This window comes from Mustela erminea, chromosome 8 (genome assembly GCF_009829155.1).
Source record: "Mustela erminea isolate mMusErm1 chromosome 8, mMusErm1.Pri, whole genome shotgun sequence".
NCBI lineage: Eukaryota > Metazoa > Chordata > Mammalia > Carnivora > Mustelidae > Mustela > Mustela erminea.
Window position 1 is genome coordinate 9114151 of NC_045621.1, and position 15212 is coordinate 9129362.

General features: G+C 44.4%; 1 protein-coding gene and 1 long non-coding RNA gene across 8 annotated transcripts in view; one reads left to right on the forward strand and one right to left on the reverse strand.

Annotated features, from left to right (window-relative positions):
- Positions 1 to 15212, reverse strand: part of ANKRD44 (ankyrin repeat domain 44) — a 315981-nt gene that overhangs the window by 195418 nt on the left and 105351 nt on the right. For all 7 annotated transcript variants that reach the window (XM_032354282.1, XM_032354278.1, XM_032354277.1 and 4 more), the window contains exon 2: positions 8337 to 8420. In XM_032354282.1, the coding sequence (XP_032210173.1) occupies positions 8337 to 8420 (84 nt within the window). The remainder of the gene's footprint in view (positions 1 to 8336; positions 8421 to 15212) is intronic.
- On the forward strand, positions 11178 to 14063 carry LOC116597005. The gene is made up of 2 exons (XR_004288422.1): positions 11178 to 12535; positions 13465 to 14063. It is a non-coding gene; the product is annotated as an uncharacterized LOC116597005 (long non-coding RNA).

Here is a 15212-nt window from a genome sequence, read left to right on the forward strand (position 1 = left end):
CCACATATATATGCACTGATGTGTTGTTAAGAAATAAAGTACTGGTAATTTCCAGGGGCGCCTGGGTGGCTCAGTGGGTTAAAGCCTCTGCCTTCGGCTCAGGTCATGATCCCAGGGTCCTGGGATCAAGCCCCACATTGGGCTCTCTGCTCAGCAGGGAGCCTGCTTTCTCCTCTCTCTCTGCCTGCCTCTCTGCCTACTTGTGATCTCTGTCTGTCAAATTAAAAAAAAAAAAAAAAGAAATAAAATACTGGTAATTTCCAATTTCTTGTTATTATAAACTACAAAGAAACACATATATATTATTATACATATATATATTATTATACATAATATATAATACATATACACATATATAATATGATACATATATAAATACATATATGTAATATATAAACACATATATTATATGCTATGTATACCATATATAATATATAATATTTATATATTATATATTATATATTTATATTATATTTATATATTATATTTATTTATATATGATATAAATATTATATATATATTTCTGTCCAGTGATTTCCCTTAGGGTATACTCCAAGGAGTTGTGTTGCTGTGTCAGAAAGTGTATACAGAGCCAAAGTGGATACAGACCACCAAACCCTCCAGAGGTGAGTACAAATTAAACTTTCTCCAAAAGGTCCTCAGAGTGTCCCTTCAAATACACCCCCCTGTGATCTTACTCTCCCCCTTGCTTCTCTGATGGCCACTACTGGGCTGTTTTATTTGAACTCTTGGGTTTTGGGTGAAGTTGAGATCGGACACCCTTTCATATTTGTTTCTGGTTATCTGCATTTTTATTTTGGTGAGTGTCCTCTGTACTTCCTTTCCCCACTTCTCTAGTGAGGTGTTTATCTCTCTCTAAATAATTTGCGAGAGTTTTATATATATTAGTGATATGAATGCTTTTCACAGATGCTGTACCTCTCTGATTTCTCCTTTAATCTTGTTTTTGGTGATGATTTAATATATAGACGTTCACAGTTTTTATGTATTCAAATGCATCCACATTTTCCATCTTGGTTTTTATCTTTGCATTTTCTTAGAAAGCCCTTCCTCACACCAGAACTGGAAAAAAATATTTCCCCCTTCTTTTATTCCACTACTTTCATCTTTTTATTTTCTACCTCTAGATTTATCTTGGTGTAAGAAGTTAGGGAAGGGTTCAGCTTTTTATTAGCCATTTGTCTCGACACCCTTTATTAAGTAACCCACGTCATCCCTGTGGTTTCCAAAGCTTCCTTTGTTTTATGCCATCTGCTCATATACACTTGGGTCTAATTCTGGAGTCTCCACTCCACTAATTCAGTCGTCTATTCCTGTGCCAGTAACACGCTGTTTTACTTGCTATACTTTTGTAATTTGTTTTAATAGATTTTTGTGAAACTCTCCCTTCGCTGACTTTCTTTTTCAAGAGTCTTCTCATGTGTCTATTCCTCTAAATACTGAAGTTGAGAAGATACTGTCCAGTTTCCCCGAACCGAAGTCCTCCTCCCTAAATCCAACGGCACTGAATGTGGCCATTCGTTTCAAACCACTGAATCTTCTCAATCTAAGAGAAATACAGCTCACTTATTCATATTGGCATCCTCCCCTCAAATGTCATAGGTAACATGGGGCAGGGGGGCAGAGAGCCATAACCCTTTATCCTAGAGAGGTTCACATTCTTAAGCTATTTACAACATACATCTTTTAATTGCAAGATTTTTCTTTGTGCTGTAACAATGTTCAGCAAAGGAATACTAAGGGCCCCAGCATGGCACCTGGAGTGTTTCCAGAGTTGCAGACACCACCTCTGTCGCTTGGATGGTACACGTCGTACACCCTTGCGTGGGGTACCATTCACGGAGGACGGCTCTTGTACCTCCAAGGCCAGCACTGGAGAAGTGGGGCCTCACGCTGTCGGGCATCCCCTGCAAGGTCATTAGGAGTGATGCTAACCAGATCTGCCCTCACAATTTTAAATGGCCACGAAGCCACATCATGGCAGCCTGCTTGCTGCCATCTGGAGTTCGTGAATCATTTTCTACAGGACCCAGGTCATGGCTCCCAAACCACAGCCCTGCATCCCGGGCACTGGTCCAACAAGGAGCAGGGGCTGCGACAGTGTTGTCAGGCATGTGCTGAGTGAGAGGCACCTAGCCTCAGGACAAAAGCACCCTCCCCGACCACGAAGGCACCACCGGCCCCACAGGCTACTGAGCCAGAAGTGCTGTCAACATTTGAAGAACGCAGGCCACTGCTCTCTCCAGAACTCCCGCCCGCTGGCTCCACGCTTTCCATTTCCAGATCCAGGTGGCCAGAGAAACCTTCGCCGAGGAGCGTTTGCTGATCTCACCCACGGTTAGCAAAACGGTGGCCTGCTGGCCAGATTTGGCCCACAGATGTATTTTCTTTGGCCTCAACAATGTTGGATCACTTTTTGGAACCAACATTTAACAATTTAGAGATTTCCTGTATTTTTTTCTTAAAATTGTAAGAAGTCTGGGCCACCCCGAGCCTGTATTCCTGCAGAGCAGCACTCAGGGAGAGAGGACCAGGTCAGCAAGCTTCTTTCTGTGGTGGGACGAGGGTTTGCCACTCCGGCCTGCGGTTTCCTGGTTCCCAGCAGCTCCTGATTTGGGTCTAATTTAGAAAGTACCCAGATCTCTAGGCTAACAAAACACCTCAGGTTTTTATCCCTATTATCAATTCTTTCTTTAAAAAAAAAAAATTTTTTTTAATCAAGTAAGATATATGGAAGTGACGGAAAACACAAAAATCTAGAAGCATAAAAGGCTGTGCTAGGGGCACCTGCGTGGCTCAGTCGTTTAAGTGTCTGCCCTTGGTTCAGGTCAGGATCTCTGGGTTCTGGGATTGAGCCCCGCATCAGGCTCCCTGCTCAGTGGGGGAGTCTGCTTCTCCCTCTGCCTCCTTCCCTGCTCATGCTCTCTCTCTCCCTCTCCCTCACCTCTCTCAAATACATAAATAAAATCTTTAAATAAAAAAATAGTGCAAACTTCCAGTTATAAAATAAGTAATGGAGTTATAGTGTCCAGGATGGTGACTGCAGTTAACGATACTATATTACATAATTGAAAGTTGCTAAGAGAATAGATCTTAAAAGTTCTCATGACAACAAAAAAAAATTTTGTAACTACGTTAGGTCAAGGATGTTAACTAGACTTGTGGTGATCATTTTCATATAAAGAAATAGTACAATACCCCTCCACACACACACACACACACACACACACACACACACACAGTACAAATTACAAGTGTACTATTGGTAATTTGTCTTATTTATTTTTAGAAAACTCTTATCATGCATTGTTGGGACAGTTCTCACTTGGATCTTGGGACTAGCAGGCCACTATCACCCAAACTGATGCTTATAGCTAAAAATTAAAGCTTTAAAGGCTGTCTCCCCTTTTTTCACCATGAGTTGTTTACCAATGTAAGCTTAGCTTTCACCTCGAGATTTATTCTGTTATATTCACATATCCTTACTTCCCATCTTGGGATTGGAGAGAGTAAGCAAAATCCACCAATATACTTGGACCAAATCCTTTTAGGGAAAATAATGTACATTAACAGCTTGACAAAATCATTTTGTTGTAAAAACTAGATGGAGTAAAATAATAAACTTGGGGACAGCCCAACTATAAAGAAAAAAAAGTGTTTGAAGCTATAGGGACAAAATAAAATTGAATATACACCGGGTATTAGAAGATACCAACAAATTATTATTGATTTTCCTTGGTATGAGAATGGGTGTGTGTGTGTGTGTGTGTGTGTTTGTGTGTGTATTCATAAAATGATACTTTAAAAAAGAAACAAATACCATGGGTATATGCTATCATGTGAGGCTTATAAATCTTGGAGTTGTAGTCCTTCCTTCACAGTTGTTAAAAGACCTTAAACATCACCTAGTCCAGGCATGGGAAGGAGGTTTCTATTCAAAAGCCAACTCCAATTTAATAGTGCTGTCCTAAAAAGAAATTTTGCTCTTTTAAGACTCGGAGAAAAAAAACCTGTCATAAACCATTCGGGCCAGGGCGCAAGATAGGAGAGTAGACCACGTGCTATGATCCGTCTCCTTCAGATCCGCCAGTCTAGTGGTCTTCCAGGAGTATCTTACTGGTCAAGTCAGCTCATTACTTCTTTGTATAGATCCCTGTCCATTAAGTTATTTCTTCTATTTTGAGCTGGAAATATTATCTGTAGCTTACAGCCACTGACATACGGTAAGTCGAGTTCCATTGAACCTGACAACATTGAACTATCTGAGGTAGTTCTCTCGTCCTTCCCAGGTCTAAAACATCACTAGTTTTTCCAACCCCTTCTCACACGGAATGGTCCCCTCCCTGTCTTCACCACTCCCCAGTGACAGGCCCTAATTATCTCTGTCCCCATTCCAGTATGGCACTGGACAACTGTCTGTTGGTGTCATTTCTCATAGCATAATCCCAAAAATGACTTTACTGAGTTCAAATTTTGGTTTTCAGAATTCATTTTGAACTCAGATACTCCACCTCGAGCTCAACTTGTTAGTCTGATAGAGCCTCCTAAAATCTTTCTAGTTGTTGACCACGTGTAGATCAGTTTAAATGGATTTCTCAGCGTATACAACTGTCTTCCCACATTTCCAGGCCCGGGCATGCCGCCAGCCAGAGAAACCACAGGAAGACTCGGTGCCCTTCCTGATTGTTCACTGGCTCCTCAAATCCAACTACAGATTTTCAGTCTTACAAAGAGAACTTTCAGTCTTATAACAGAGACCTGAGGGACACTAACCAATCCGGACTCTAGTGGATAATGGGTGCTCGTTGGCAGAAACGGAATGTGGGCCACACAAACTGCTCGACATGAGTAATGAAGCAAGGTTTGGTCATTCGCTCCACATGTGCTGCGAAGACTGGACTGGGCCACGGAGCAGGAGAGAATGAAAACCACAGCCACCCCGTCATCCAGCGCACAGTCTCTCAGAAGTAACCAGCTCCAGTGAAGGGTCTGGTGAAGCTCAACGAGTTCTGGGAGGTGAGAGCGGAAGTAGGTTTCTCTGGCTGGGCAGGGAGGCGGCAGAAGAGCAGCAGAAAGGAAACAAGAATTAGGACGACACAATGGAGGAAAGAATCGGTCTGAAAGGGCAGATGGGGTGGGAACAGTGGAGAAATGAGAAAAAACATCAATATCAATGGGTTGAAAACTTCGTTTGGTTGACACACGGTTCATGAATGCTGCCAGCGGGGAATAAAGTCGGAAAAACACAGGGAGGCGAAGGTGAAGGAGATCACTTCCTGAATCAGGATCACTTCATCGAAGGTGATCGAAAGACACAGGAGGGTCGGGAAGGAAAAAAGAAAGAAAAAAAAAAAATCAGAACCTAGGACAAATCAGAAAAATAAATCCAGGTAAAGACAGAAAGCAAAGGGTGAGAAGGGAGGAAGCCGCATCGTGTCCTCCCGTTAACAGGAGCCGCGCCGTTACTTGTTTCCCTTCCTTGACGTTTAAATGTTCTGGCGAGTGGCCTCTCTTGCCCCTGAAGGGCAGTTCCAGGCCTGGGTTGCTAATCCTTATTCGTCCTCCATCTCCAGACGCCCTGGGCCAACGGTCGCCTTCCCCACATGGCCTAAGCCGCCCCCAGCGACAGTCGGCACTACTGATCCAAAGACGTGTGGACAAAAGCAAAGCATGACATCAAGAGAACAGCTCACTGTCTCCAACAGACCTGCTAGCGAGCTTCTTTACACCCACCTGAGGGAAGGAGAAGGGGGCTACGAAGACGGGAGGAGACAGCGGAAGAAGGCTCTGGGCCCCGGTGGAGCCACACCAGCACCAGGAGGAAGTCGAGCTTTCCTTCCTGTAATGCTCTTCCTCCCCCAGCCCCCACCCACACTGACCCATCCGAAAGCCCACACACCAAACCCCACAACGGCCCCCGAGAGGTCAGTGTGCACACCGCTTCCTCAGCCCCTCATGATTAACCTGCGCCCCAACAGGGCCTGCATTTTCCCTTTCAAAATGGCGGCCAGTATGATTTCTCACTGTTGATTCTCTGCCCTCTCATGAGCGCCGTGGGGGTGAGAGCAATCTTCTCACCGCTGTATCCCTAGCACCCAGCGCTAGGCCCGAATTCAGTAAATTACTCTTAAATGAGTAAATTACTCTTAAATGAGTCTTAAAAGATAAGTAAGTGTTATCACTTGAATTCCCTAAAATTCTGTAGTACCAAAACTTGGTGTGGCCAAGGTTGCTAACTATTCATGTTCTCCAGTCTCTGGGGACACAGCTGTACGAATTTCACAACCCCCTGCGGCATGGAACAAAGTTCTGGGCATCGGGTTGTGTGCACAAGTGACTGTGCCACTCCCAAGATGACCCATAAAAATCCTCCTGAGATCGTCCATGCTCCTTCTTCCCCTTCCGGCCGGCTGGACTGAAGATGAACCCCTGGGCTAGAAGCTACGTGTTGATACCTGGGACCCCATGTGGAAAAGAGCCACGTCTCCAGTCTGGTCACAAGAGAACCAAGCTTCTCCCATGTTTGAGCAACCGGCATCCGGGTGTACGTGCTACTGCAGTTGACCTAGCAGGCTCAGTGATACAGCAAGGTCACTACTAAAGTTAAGCTTTCCAACCTGTACCAGCCAGCAACCACTTGTCACCTTCCTAAGAACTAAAGGCCCTTCAGAGGACAGTGACGTCTTTCCCGGCATGTTTGAATGAACAAAAGTGCTGTTTGCTCATCATCGTCAGGAGAAGACAGTAACTGAAGCTTTGCCTCGGGCTCGCCTGGACTTGGACCACAGCCACCAAACAGGCCGGCGAATGGCAGGGACAGCAGGACACCCAGGCAGCCAGCAGGTCTGCCTCGGCTCCTCTCCGCAGTCCGGGTCGCGCCCCACGGGCTCTGGACAAACACCCCACTGCCTCCTCCGGAGCCCGGCTTCCTCATCTGTGCTTCCCTTGCACAAACATCCTGAAACACCACCCAGCTGTTTCAGTGCCAACCGGGGAGAGGCTGCCAAAAGCTTTTTCCAAAAGCCACACCAGCCTCTACTCTGCCCCTGCCGAATAAAGCCTTCGGCAGAGCGGAGAGAGACCCCACCTCTGACACAAGTCACATCCCTGGGGCCAAGCCCTTCTTCTGTTTGACTCTCTCTGCTGTTCCCAGCGAACCCTGGAGACTTCAAAGGCAGCACCTCTCCCCCATGGACTCCAGCGTTAAGGTAACCGACTTAACACTACGAGAGTTACTAGTGTGTACTGCATAGAATTGCTTGTTCAATCTGGGTCGAGGAAACTATTAAAAGGGTAAATTATTGACTAACTCTTTTCACTTTTCCTCATCGCTGATTTGTTTATTTCAAGAACTTCCTGATCCGGGGGTTCTTAACCTTCTCGTGACCACACACCCCTTTAAGAATACGATGAAATGCCTTTACTTGTTCACAGAAGATACACATGTCCACAATCACACGTGTGTTACGTATGATTTCGGTTACACACAGGAGGCCACGCTCACCCACTGGTCCCAGGTTCATGGATCCTCTAGGGCAGAGGTCAGCAAACTTTCCCTCTAAAGGTAATAAATATTTTTGCCTTCCTGGGCCACATACAGTCTCTGTCATTAATCTCTACTCCACTCTGCTGTTGTGGCAGGAAAACAGTCACGGTCATTTCATTTATTGGCATTGAAATCTGAATGTCGTGTAATTTACACATATCACAAAATATTATTCCTCTTCTCGTTTTTTTTCCCCCCCAGACATTTAACAAATGAAAACCATTCTTTGCTGGCAAAAACCAGTGCCAGACCATAGTCTGTCAACCCCTGCTGTAAGGCAAAGGTTCTAGGGGCAAAAATAGGACCTCTTTATTTTTACTAATTTCCGATGAAAATTTTACATTTCCTTCCATCACGAAGGCAGGCAACCAGTCTCATGAGTGTCACTGGTAAGTGTCACTCAGTCCCCAGCGGAAATCACAGGTATGTTCACACCACACTAGGGTGGTCACAGAGAACACAAAATACCGATCATGCCCATCACCAGTCTGAAATGACGCTCATTATTAGATCTACTGCCACATCTTGCTATTTAAATGTGCTAACGGAGAAGAAAGCAGATGTGATTATATCACAAATTTGGTATTTCATATTTTGATACCTGTATTTATATATGCCTGATTTCCACTGTGAGCATATGTATTTTACTTTGTGGACTCAAAAAACAGAATTCTGAGCACCCGTCCAGAGCTTTCACCAGATACCAAAGAGGGCTATGGTGGAGAATGGCTAAGAGGGCCTGAGCAGGAAAAGCCATGGTGTCGCCTACCAGAGCATTCAAATCTTCGGTTTTGTGGATGAGCGTCCGTATCTCCTCCGGGTCACCGCTGAAGATTGCCTGGACCAGTGGGGGCTGCAAACACAGGAGAATTTGAATTAGAACTACAATGACACATATTTGATGGTATTCAGATGCAGACAGTTCTAAGATTGGTTCCCAGAAAGTTGATTCAACAATTATCAACTGGAAGACAAGATGAATACAGCTCAGACTCACCCTCACTAGAGGGCTAGTGGGGGAAATACTTGCATCAAGAAATAACCGTAACACAACTTGAAAGCCATAGCAGCCATCTCTAGCCTGGGCTATGAGTACGACATGAAACTCAACCATAAATGAAGACACCCTTGAAGCACCCTTAAGTTTCCCATCAAGGAAATTCCCAGAGCTGCAGTTTTGAATGTACAGTCCCCATTGTTCCTGACTTCTCGTTCGACCCGTTGTACCCTGGTACCCCCAGACAATTCCATTTCTAGTGGATGGTAATAGCCAAGTCTCTGGCCTCCTGAACACTTCCTTGTCAATGTTTGGAAAGCCCTTGAAATCATTCTCAAACGCTTCCCACAGCTTTAGCCAACACTAAAGGCATCGAGTGTTTCCGATGTCATGATATCCCACTGTTTGCACAAAGTCAGTGGTATAATGGCGGGGCGGGGGTCATGAGGGGTCATGAGGGGAGACCAGGGAGCACTGCTATTGGACTCACCGACCTTATGCAAGACCCAGAAGAGACTGAAAGGATTTACAAAGCATGATGGAAACACAGCTGAAAGAGAGACTAGCTCTGGGGCACCTGGATGGCTCAGTTGGTTAAGCATCTGCCTTTTGCTCAGGTCATGATCCCGGGGTCCTGGGTTTGAGCCCACACGGGGCTCCCTGCTCAGTGGAGAGCCTGCGTCTCCCTCCCTCTCTGCCTGCCGCTCCCCTGCTTGCGCATTTGCTCTCTCTCACTCTCTCTCTGTCAAATAAATAAATAAAAACGTAAAAAAGGAGAGAGAGAAACTAGCTCTGCTTGGAGGGTAGGTGGGGTGAGGAGCAGAGCGTATCTAGAAAAGCTTCACAGAAGGCACTTGAACGAATGAGTGTAAGTTTGCGAACAGGGTAGGAAAGCATTCTAGGCACAGGGATCAGGGTGTGCAAAGGTGAGGACATGCAAAGAAACCTGGTATCTTAGAAATGCTGCTATCAACAGGGTGACCAGAATGGGGTAAAAGAGGACAAGCTGTGGGCTTTGGGTTTGATGTTGGGCTCGCCCCATATGGCGAAGAGCCCCGTTCAAAGCCAGCTCCACGGCCGCCGGCTACATGCTGAGCCCCGCTCCCACGTGCCGTCTGGGAGCAAGCATGGTCCTTGCTCTTCAAGTCCTTACAGGATTGCTGCTAGGAAGAAATGAGAAGAGACGCAGGAACACCCTCTGTAACCATACAACCCGACGCAAATAACAGATATATTTATTACGAAATGCTCAACACTGCTAATGTAGAATTTGACAATTGTTTTTTCAAACTTTAAAAACTTTGTCAGTTACACACACAACAAACACTCACACCTTCTAGAAATACTTTACAATGGGTTCGATTTTTTTTGTTTCGTTTTTTGCTTTGTTTTGTTTTGTTTTGTTTTTTGGTAGAGACAGAGTGCAAGGAGCAGAGGGAGAGAGAGAATCTTAAGCAGGCGCCACACCCAGGGCAGAGCCTGATGCTGGGCTCGATCTCATGACCCTGAGATCATGACCTGAGACAAAATCAAAAGTCAGACGCTCAACTGACCAAGCCACACAGGCGCCCCCTTTACAGTAGTTCTAGTCAGCAAGCAGATGACAGCAGTTTCCCAGATGTGTCTGACTGTAAGAATCACCTGAGATGCTTGTTAAAACAATGTTCCATCACCCCTTCCCTGGAGGTTCTGAGTTATCCTATCTGGGGCAGGTACTTGTGAATCTTTTTTTTTTTTTTTAAGATTGTATTTATTTATTTATTTGACAGAGATCACAGGTAGGTAGAGAGGCAGGCAGAGAGAGAGGGGGAAGCAGGCTCCGCACTAAGCAGAGAGCCCGATACAGGGCTTGATCCCAGGACCCTGGGATCATGACCCAAGCTGAAGGCAGAGGCTTCTAACCCACTGAGGCACCCAGGCGCCCCTTGTGAATCTATTTTTAATAAACGCTCACTTAACTCTTAGAACACTGGGCGAAGGTAAAACCATCAGCATCACCTGCCTCAGATGTGCCTTCCACATGAAAATCCCAGTCCTAATCACGTCTATAAATTTTCTTTTCTCTTTTTTACTCTCCTGTGGCCTTTCTTACAGGTTCTGATGGTGTTCTTGCTATTTGCGGGTACCAATGTAAGTACTTGTGAGTAAGTAAATATTTGTGGGTACAACGTAAGTAGACTATAGTAAGACTCCCTGAGGAAACACTGCATTAAAAATACTAAGTTGTGGGGGCGCCTGGGTGGCTCAGAGGGTTAAGCCTCCACCTTCAGCGCAGGTCATGATCTCAGGGTCCTGAAATCGAGCCCCGCATCAGGCTCTCTGCTCAGTGAGAGCCTGCTTCCTCCTCTCTCTCTCTGCCTGCCTCTCTGCCTACTTGTGATCTTTGTCTAACAAATAAATAAATAAAATCTTAAAAAAAAAAAAAAAGTTCTCAGCACTAAATGTAAAACTTAAAAAAAAAAAAACTAACTTGCAGGGGCATCTAGGTGGCTCAGTTCCTTAAGCATCTGACTCTTAATTTTGGCTCAGGTCACGATCTCAGGGTCATGAGATCATGAGATCAAGGCTCTGTGCTAGGCATTGTACCTGCTTAAAAGTCTCTCTCACCCTCTCTCTCTGCCCTCTCTCTCTCTCTAAAGACAAATAAATGAAATAAAAAATAAAAATGTTAAGTTGCAGGTAATTTTTCAATACGTCAGGAGTTTTTCTGCAGTTCTTCCCCCTGCCACAAAAGTTTCTAGCAAGTGGACAGACGTATCTTTCTTTTGTCCCACATACTCTCGGTTTTGCCTTCTCGCTAAGGTGTATGATTCAAAGAGTTTCTCAAATTGCCAACAGTTAAATAGCAGGAAAGAAGTCTCGAAAAGAAAGCAAGTTTTCTACTAGTTTGGTGTCAGCTTTTTGATCTGCCTAAAGACAAGAAGATCCTTCCACACACTTCTGACCACCCGCTAAAACCAGGTCTCTGGGTTATCTGCCCCATGGCAAGGACCATATTTCATTTAAAAAAACAAAAAATAAAACACAATAGAATCAGACACTAACTCAGGATTTTAACAACAACATGAAAACTTGTTTCTCTGTTCCATAATCCCCCATCTGCCTCGCTCATGGCCAAATGCCCGCGTGTACTTTTCTGCCTTTTCGGACCTGAAAAGAAAACAACAAACCCAGCAGCCCTACGAGTTAGATGACAAGCAGGGCAGAGTCCGAGGAGACTTTAGTGTTAAGTCAACAGTGATCAATTAACGATTGAGAAGAAACCCATCTCAATGGCTTACGCGTCCCTAGTTGGTCACTTCAAGGAAACACAGCTAGTTACAAAGCCTCTCGTCACTCACGAGTGTAAGGAATGCAAGAGATACTCTTGCCTAAGTCCTCCTGCTTCTCAAGAAAGACAAGGGTTCTCAGCTATGGCTGGAATGTTCCCAAGGAGAGACACCCGACAAAGCTGCCAGACCAGGAAGGCCAGCACAGCCTTGCGGCAGGGAGCACCCCAAGGACCTCCAAGCCCAGTCACTGAGCCCGTTTTGAAGGGCATCATGGATGCACAGAATTCCCAGCAGAAATGGTGTGCACGTGTGCCTAACACCTCTGGGCCTAGCTCTGCTAAAAGTGGCTTCACAGAGTATTGTCAACGCACAGGATTTCCAGCATCCATTGGGAAGAAGCAACTCTTTGAGTCCCGCAGTCACATCTGGACACACATACACCCACCTGTCCATGCATCTTCCCACACACATACATAACTGTATCGACACTCGTGCACGTAGACACCAAGATACACATCGATTCACATATAAATCCCTCTCACTCCCTGAGGAAAAGAAAAGCGCCTGTTCTTCAAGGCCCAGAGTCTTGCTCGATGGAGCTCTCTGGCCCCGGCGGGGACGGGTCACCCCTGCGGCAACATCACTGTCTCCATGACTGTGAATCCAAGCGTCATGAGATTCCAAATCGCGACTTCACAGGTACGCGCTTTGTTAGACAGATGCTGTGTGTTTGCTTAGATGTAATTCTTGAACTAAATTACTATGACTCCTTAGCAAGTAATATTTAAAAAAAAAAGCCAAAACACCACATTATGGGTGTTTCTTTTTTTTTCTTCACCCTCCCAAATAAAACATACCTAGAGAGCACTTTGGCATTCTTTTCTGTTGGGATTTTAATCCAATCTTGCTGTTTTGTTTTTCCCTAAGTAAATATTTACCCTGAGAATAAATATTTAGGGAAAAAAAGATACATCTAAATACTGCCTCTATTACATGATTTTAAGAAAGGGGGAATATTCTAATTACGATATTCTTGCTCATAAGTGTCAAATACTTAAACTCTATTGACCATTAATTTGGAACCACTATATATCACAGTGTTTGCCTTGACCTTGGTAAGGCTTAGAAACAGAGTCTCACCTGCAAAAAAACACAGTCCTAAGACTTGGTATGTACAGGTATTTCTTTCTGAAGTTTCATGCACTTCAACACTAGCATATACAAAATATTAGTGCTCTGCGTGCGTTAGAATACAAAGTTAAATAAATACAAATTCACAACAAGGGTCAAATTTGGGAAAGACAAATACCAGCAGGGGACAAAAAGGGATTCCAATACCATGAAACCACTGGTATGTTATCAGAACCTAAAAAAACTGAAATTCTCAAGAGAGGTATGCAAGAAGTTCAGCATCAATTGCTAAAATTTCCTTAGCATGCTTAGCAAGTATAAACTGGAAATTATTGCCCTGTGCTGTGGATACTGGCACAGTCCCTCAAAGAGGTTCAGAGGGGAGAACAAACTTCCTAGATTTACTTGAGCACAGGCACAAATGGATTCAATATTCAGGTGGGACCTGTCCTTGTCTTCCAACTCACCAACGATTAATACCCCACTGTCTCTTCCAGGGGTGTCGACGGCGCCTTCTAGAGGTGACGATCTGCCAGGCTGATGGCACTAGATCCCTCTAAGACAGAAGTGCAGAGCAGAAAGGCCCCTTGAATTCAGCAGCCACTATCAATCATACAGCTAGTCTTGCCAACACTAGGAACTGAAAACTCATCACCAAAGGCCCCGTTCTCTACCCACATCCCGTATCAGTCCCTCTGATGCAATATTATTTTATTTTATTGTCAGTCTTTGAAAAAAATTGGGAAAATATCTGGTTTCTGAAAAATAAGACCCTGCATCAAATGTGTATTGATAGAGAATTCTTAAACTTTGAGGTAGAGTTACAACTCCACTAGGGGGAGCAAGATGGCTAACTTGTCACCTGGGAGATAGAGTGACGGTCAGGTTATGTCATTAAGACAAGGAACCTGGAAGATCCACTTTGTCAAGACCTAAGAGAAGTCAAGCTTCTGAGAAAGTTCTTGGTAATAAGAATGTACGTACCCTCCCCCAAATAGCTTTTCTATTGATCCCCAAGGGTCCAGGTTTTTAGGAAATAAGAATAATGCAATCTAAAACTCAGGTGTTAAAGTATCATTTCATCACTTAAAAAACTCAACTCAACCAATCCTTTAACTCCACTTTTTTAAAAAAATGCTACTGGGGGCATCATACAAGGCATTCGTTTAGGAGTAAAGCCCTTCGTGGGTTTCATGGAGAGCGCGCAGCTGGTTCAGAGGACCTACTCCATCTTGCAATGAGGTTGTGGGGTCCCCCGCCAAATCCCCTAATGAAATCACCCATTTGATTTTTGCTGAAACCTCAGATAGTGTACGCCACATTCCCCTTCTTGGAGCTGCATTCGCCTTACTAACACACTAGCTCTGGAAGATAAGCAGAGCGATAGAAGGTGCCGCCTAGTGTCTGTGTCCTAGGGTCAACGGTAAGAAGCCCGAGAAGATGGTGCTCCAGCATTCTGATACAAATTCCTGGCATGCTGCTTGTCTTTTTTTGGTTAGACTGGGTAATTAAAGACTCCACATCTGAAAGAAAATATCTTGCATTCTAATCAGGAGTGGGTGTTGGGAATTAATCATTAGCCAAGAATAAAAAAATAATATTCTTAAACATCTGTCCATACTTGAGTATTCTGAGTACAGTGCACCATAAAAGCAAGATGGGAGCATGTTATTAGAAGCCAATGGTTGACGCAGTAATACTCTCACCATACGAAGCCATCAACTTCTATGAGCCGGCTGAAACACTTCATTAGGGAACAAGAGGTTTTGTGGGAAGGAGCACTTGCATTTGTACAAAAGGATAATAAAAATTTGTTCGAGTCACTAGATTTAATGGATAAAACTTGTTAACTCTCTTCATGTGGGTCCCGCTGTATGACCTGTTGAAAGGATGCCATTAAGTGCTTCCTGAATATAGATCACTCTTTATTTGGGAAGAAGTTCACTCTATCACAGAAAGATACTGATGATCATAAAGGCAAAATCTGTTTCCCTTAAGAACAGTACAAAATACACTGAGTCCCCATAAACACATGTTTTTTAAATGCGGGACTATATACCCTGCTAACTAAATGTCTGAAACATTTTCAATTATTTGCAATTATTATTAAAAACAAAAGCCCTGCAGCACCTGGGTGGCTCAATGGGTTAAGGCCTCTGCCTTCAGCTTAGGTCATGATCTCAGGGTCCTGAGATCGAGCGCTGCATCGGGCTCTCTGCTCAGCAGGGAGCCTTCTTCCCCCTCT